The sequence below is a fragment of the Mirounga angustirostris genome, unplaced genomic scaffold, assembly GCF_029215605.1.
Source record: "Mirounga angustirostris isolate CCGP_5_RB_7025 unplaced genomic scaffold, mMirAng1.0.hap1 SCAF_4, whole genome shotgun sequence".
Lineage (NCBI taxonomy): Eukaryota > Metazoa > Chordata > Mammalia > Carnivora > Phocidae > Mirounga > Mirounga angustirostris.
The window spans coordinates 112,486,298-112,492,297 of NW_026991712.1; the positions used below are offsets into that span (position 1 = coordinate 112,486,298).

Sequence of the window (6,000 nt, forward strand, 5' to 3'; positions counted from 1 at the left end):
AAGCAGTCTTGTATTTTTAATGGCTCCCAGTAGTTGAGGATATGCCAAGACCTGTCAATGTCCCAAAGGGGAGGGTCTCAGCCAGCACCTAGATTCAGGCCAGTTGGAAGCCAGACCCTCAGGCATTAGTTTTTTTAATTATGAAAATATATATAGTCCTGTGGGAATGCAAGCATAAGCCCCACTGGCCACCAGAGCAGGGTGATGTGGAGGTGTCCCATGGATGGCAGTTGCAAAAAAAAAAAAGCTTCAAACAAGTGTATTAGCTAGCTCCCTTCTGGGCAGTATCAGGAAGCAGTAGCAAGGCAGAGGGAGAGTGCAAAGATGGTGCCCACCAGCCTATATTACCTGAAAGCATCTCTGTAGGCCCCCAGTTGTGTGCCAAAAGTGAAGGCTGCCTCTCGGGCTAAAGCTACAGGACAAGCAAATAGGCCTTCTTCACAGAAAGACTGGGGTGTGTTTCAGTCTGCTGTCTTTGCAGCGCCCTGGGGGTGCCTGCCTAGAACTCTGTTTCCAACTGTTACTGTTCTGTGAGACACAGGATCACAGTTCCCCTAGCCTTCACAGCCAGGTGATCAAGAGTGTATCATGGGGAGCACCCGCAAAAACTGAGGCACCAAATGTGTGTAAAAGCTTCCCTCTGAAGATACTGGCACTGTGCAGTTTGGCAGAGGGAGAGCATGAAGATGGTGCCTGCCAGCCAGCGGGCCCCTAGATGTGTGCTAAATTAGCCTGCACCTCAGACCAACACTTCAAGATTAGCAAATGAGCTCCTCTCAGTCCGCTGCCTCCGTGCTGAGCCCTGGTGCAAGTGGGTGCACAAGCCCTTTAAGAGGCTTTCTTAGTTTGTTACAGCCTGTGGGTCTCATGGATGTGACAGGGTTGATTTTCAAAGCTAGATGTTTTAGGGGCTCATCTCTTAGGTGCAGGTTTTAAAGTTGGGATGTCTCATGTGGGGTTCAAACCCTTCACTCCTCAGGGAGAAAGCTCCAAGTTTTGAGTTCTCTCCCAATAGGGCCAGGATTGAGGTTTATGGCGAGATTGGGTCCTGGCCTCTCCTACCTGCTTCGATGTGGGCCTTGTTTACCCACTGTGTAGGAGTTGCTCAGTTCTTAGGGTTTTTTCAGAGGAAGTTCCATATTTAGCTGCAGATTCAGTGTGTCCACTGGGGGTGGGGAGCACAGGCTCTTCCTATGTCACCATCTTGAATTGGAACTCTCTCTGCTTAACTTTGAAAAAAAAAAATACAACATGGAAAACTTTACCCCGTTTTTCAGAGTCTACGTGTGTTCCCCCCAACAAAATATCAGTCCCACTATTGATGCCTCTTGTGACCTTGATGGAGCGCCAGGCTGTCACTTTTGAAGGAACTGACATGTGGGAAAAAAATGACGAAAGCTGTGAGATTATGCTGAACCACTTGGCCACAGCCCGGCTCATGGCAGAAACTGCAGACAGCTACCGGATGAATGCTGAGAGGATCCTGGAAGGTAAGAGCTGTTTTCTGTAAGCTGCTCTCTACTCTGCATAATAATTAGAATGAAGGAACAAAGAGCATGGATGCTCTCAGTTAGGAAAAGACAAAGTAGGAAAGATTAAGGCATGGAATTTCCTTTCTTATGATTGATCATTATTTCCTCTTGTCCCTAAGTGACTTGAGAATCCTGTTTCTCCTTTTCCATGTGTTCTGTTGTGTCAGTGGCATAAAATAAACTGAGAGGGTCAGGAAGGAATCGGTCAGCTTGCCTACCATGAGTACTTCTGATTGGAGCTATGTGAAGGTGGGCTAACATAAGGAGTTAGAGTTCTATATGCATTCATTTATCTGCATTCCTGTTTCTTCCCACATTGGGAGGTGAGCTCCCCTGCTTTTAGCAACAGAGGGTCCAATACAGGCAAAGGCACTGCTGAGAGAGCTGGGAGAAAAGTATAAACCACCAGTACTTAGGTTTGGATCAGTGTAAAGTGTGTCTTAAGGAATGACCAACTAGGCTGAAGGAGGTGGATATAGGTGGGAAGGCCTTCCATGTAGGACTCCGGCTGAGGAAGAGCCTGTGAAGGGTTTTAAACATGGGATAGTGTCATGACATGGTCAGATTGATGTTTTAAATATGGCATCTGTTTGTGGGAGGGCTGAAGGCTTGCAGGCAAAAAGATCATTTAGGAAGCAAGATGAGGAGGAGGGCTTTACCCAAGGTGGTATCAGGAATGATTATTTTCTCTTCTTCACTGTATTTTTTTTTTTTAAAGGTTTTATTTATTTGAAAGAGAGAAAGACAGCTAGAGAGAGAACACAAGCAGGGGGAGTGGGAGAGGGAGAAGCAGGCTTCCTGCCGAGCAGGGAGCCCGATGCGGGGCTTGATCCCAGGACCCCGGGATCACGACCTGAGCCGAAGGCAGACGCTTAACCGACTGAGCCACCCAGGCACCCCTTCTTCATTGTATTTTTAAAATTCTTCAAGGGCCCAAAGTTTCACCCACAAGGTTAAGAAAGAACTACATAGGGCAGGAGAGGCCTATTTATTTCATCCTAAAACAAAGTTGTTGCTCCAGAACCAGAATTTGGGACTGAACAGTTTACACTCTATCTGCTGTAGGTTTAAGAACTACATACCTCTTTCAATTTTTATCTCAGAAAGTTCTCTAGGGTTGGCAGTGTAGGATTCAGAAAATAAACCACCTAATTTCAATTCCCCAGATATTAGAGTGTCTGCTTATACAAAGCTAATAACTATTTTAGTTAGATGTTGCCTAAGCCAATATATTAGGATGGGTTTTGAGAAAAGGGCTTTAAGCTGCTTTACAGCAAATCACTTTAAAGGTATCTAATGGCATTTCTCAGTTAATCCTGCTACAGGTTTATGTAGCAAGTTTCCATTGCTGGAAGTAACTATGAACCCAGTAAAGGTAGAGATTTTCACACCAACATATACCCAGCCCAAGGCAGGGACTCAAAGCATATTAATTGAATGATTGGAAGACACTGTCGAGCCTCTGGTGTGTTATCTGTCAAAGATATTCTGGCATCACAGGGAAAGGTGGAGTGGAGGGCTTCTATTATTTTCTCACAAAGATCCTATAAATCTAGATGGTAGAAATAGATTTAAGGACAGAGCAGATTAATCCAGCAGGAACCAAGGATGAGAACCATGTGCCTGTATGACTCTCTGTCTAGAGTTTTCTACCTCTCAAATAGTTGACTGAATATCCTTGGCTTTAAGTAGACAGATCTTCTCTTACGTTACAGAAAAGAGTCACGAAACAGATCACACATATATGGCTGTCCATATATTTTTGAGAATGGTGCCAATGTAATTCATTGGATATAGTCTTTCAACAAATGGTGTTGGAATTATTGGATATGCTAGGCAAAAGAAAAAATGAATCCTGGGCGCCTAGGTGGCTCAGTTGTTTAAGTGTCTGCCTTCAGCTCAGGTCATGATTTCAGTGTCCTGGGATCGAGTCCACATCGGGCTCTCTGCTCAGTGGGGAGTTGGCTTCACCCTCTCTCTCTCCAAAAAAAAAAAAAATCTTAAAAAAAAAAAAAGTGAATCCTGATCCTTACCTCATACCATACACACTAATCAATCCAAAATGGATCATAGGTCCAAATGTAAGAGCTAAAGTGTAAAGCTCCTATAAGATAACATAGGGGAAATTCATTGCCCTTGGATTAGCAAAGCTGTTTTAGGACACAAAAAGCAGGAACCATTAAGAAAAATTTTTGATAAAATTATAAATTTTGCTCTTCAAAAGACACCATTAAGAAAGTAAAAAGGCAAACCACAGACTAGAAGAAAACATCTGCTAAACATTTATCTGATAGGGGATTTATATCTAGACTATGTAAAGAACTCTTACAACTCAATGAGAAGACAAACAAGATTTGAAGAGACAATATACCAGAGAAGATCTGCCAGTGACAAATAACTATATGGAAAGACATTTAAAGCATTAGTCATTAGGGAAATATAAATTTAAACCACAATGAGACAATACCCCATACTGTCTAAAAGAATGATAATATTGGGGCACCTGGGGGCTCAGTTGTTAAGTGTCTGACTCTTCATTTCAGCTGAGGTCTGTTCAGGCCCCATGTTGGGTTCCACACTGGACGTGGAGCCTACTTAAAAAAAAAAGACAATAAATACTAAGATTTGGCAACTTAGAGAGAAACTGGAGCTGGTGAGACTATAAAATGGTACAGCCATTTTGGAAGAGTTTGACAGTTTCTTTAAAATAAACATACCTACCGTATGACCCAGTAATTCCTCTCCTAGAGAAATGAAAACACATGTCCACACACACTTACATACAGATGTTTACAACATCATTCATAACAGCCAGAAACTAGAAACAATCCCAATGTCCATCAGTTGGTGAATGGATAAACAAAATGTGGAATGTCCGTATAACCAAATGCTACTCAGCAATAAAAAGGAATGAATTGATAACTTGTGACAATATGGAATAGTCTCAAAAACATGGTGCTAGATAAAAGAAACCAAAAAGTCCACATTGTATGATTCCATTTATATCAAGTTTCTAGAAAAGGCAAAACAAACAATAGCAACACAAAGCAAAGACGTACCAGGTAACTTTCTAGGGTGATGGAAATGTTCTAACACTGGTGGTGGTGATGTATAACTTGTATAGGCTTACTATTATATATCAAACTGCAGCTACAATAGGTGAATCATGACACTAATTATACATCAATAAAGCTGTAAAAACAAAACAAGGTATTTTGAACACTCCTTCCCACAGTGGCTTGTGCACACAAATTTTATTCTATCATGTTTCAGTGAGTACTTGGTATTCCTTCTCCAAAGGTGCTCAGGTCCTTGAGGACTGGGCTCTGCCCTTTTCTTATATAAAGCAGAGCCTATAGTTTTCTTTGGGGGCATTTTGAAGTTCATTTTGATCCGACTTTAAGCAAGTAGGTTTTTAGTCTATTGCTGACATTACGTTTGAAAACTGAAGTAACTGTTCTTTTTTTATTAGGTTTTCAACCAGATGAAGAAATGAGTGAAATCTTCAAGACTGAATTTCAAATGCGATTGCTGTGGGGCAGCAAAGGTGCACAAGTGAATCAGACAGAGAGATATGAGAAATTCAGCCAGATTTTAACTGCCCTCTCACGTAAACTGGAACCTCCTCCTGTAAAGCAGGCAGAGCTTTGATAACTCTCCAGAGAACCTTAGGGTATTATTTGAAGCTTCTCCAGTTTCCTCTGTGGGAAGGCTTATCATTTGATAAAGTAATAATGTGCAAATCTGACAGTATACAAGCTTTTAGTATCCACAGGATATTAAACATGTAAATTACACAGAGCACACTTATTTATGAATTGTTTAAAATTACTACTGATTTTAAAATGATAATTTATTATGAAGGTAACTATTGCTAATGTTGATCAGCAAATTTAAGAGAAGACCTAGCTATTTTAAGAGAAGACCTAGTTATGTTGGCTGGTTGCTTTCTTTTTCTGAGGTATTTGACCATTTTAGTTTAAATTCCTTGTCAGATAAGTGTAAATAGAAAAGAGTTTAAAAGCATGAAACATTATGGAAGGTATCAGTTGTATGATATTCTTTAAATATGAAAAATGTAAACAGTCATATGAAAATATATCTTTTTGTGAAATAATTGTATCTGGTCTCTTTAATATTAAATAACTCATAGTACAATAATTAATTACACCTCCTACCTCCCTGGGGTATCCTCTTCCCTAGATACTATATCCTAATAATAAACCAAAATTAATGAGAATGATATGGAAAATTTAATATTTGTGGCTTGGGAGACAGTGAATAGTGATACAAGGTAGACCTGGCTCTAGAAGACCTAGGTTCAAAGTGAAGCTGTGGTACTTGCTAGCAGTTGGGCTTTGGTCAAGTTAAGCTCATCATCTGTGTGCAGTACAGCACCCGGTATAAAGTGAGTACCCAGATGCTAGTATACTTCATGACATCACTTCATGCATTTGAAAATAACCGA

General features: G+C 40.9%; 1 protein-coding gene across 7 annotated transcripts in view; it reads left to right on the forward strand.

The window, feature by feature from the left end:
• Positions 1–5,678, forward strand: part of BCAR3 (BCAR3 adaptor protein, NSP family member) — a 130,897-nt gene extending 125,219 nt beyond the window's left edge. For 2 of the 7 annotated variants that reach the window (XM_045897163.3, XM_064588795.1), the window contains 2 exons: positions 1,278–1,490; positions 5,005–5,672. In XM_045897163.3, coding sequence (XP_045753119.1) covers positions 1,278–1,490; positions 5,005–5,183 — 392 coding nt within the window. In that variant the 3' untranslated portion in view covers positions 5,184–5,672. Of the gene's footprint in view, positions 1–1,277; positions 1,491–5,004 lie in introns of all 7 variants that reach the window. The other 5 variants (XM_064588794.1, XM_045897164.3, XM_045897162.3 and 2 more) reach the window with 5 other exon arrangements.
• Positions 5,679–6,000: the final 322 nt, after the last annotated feature.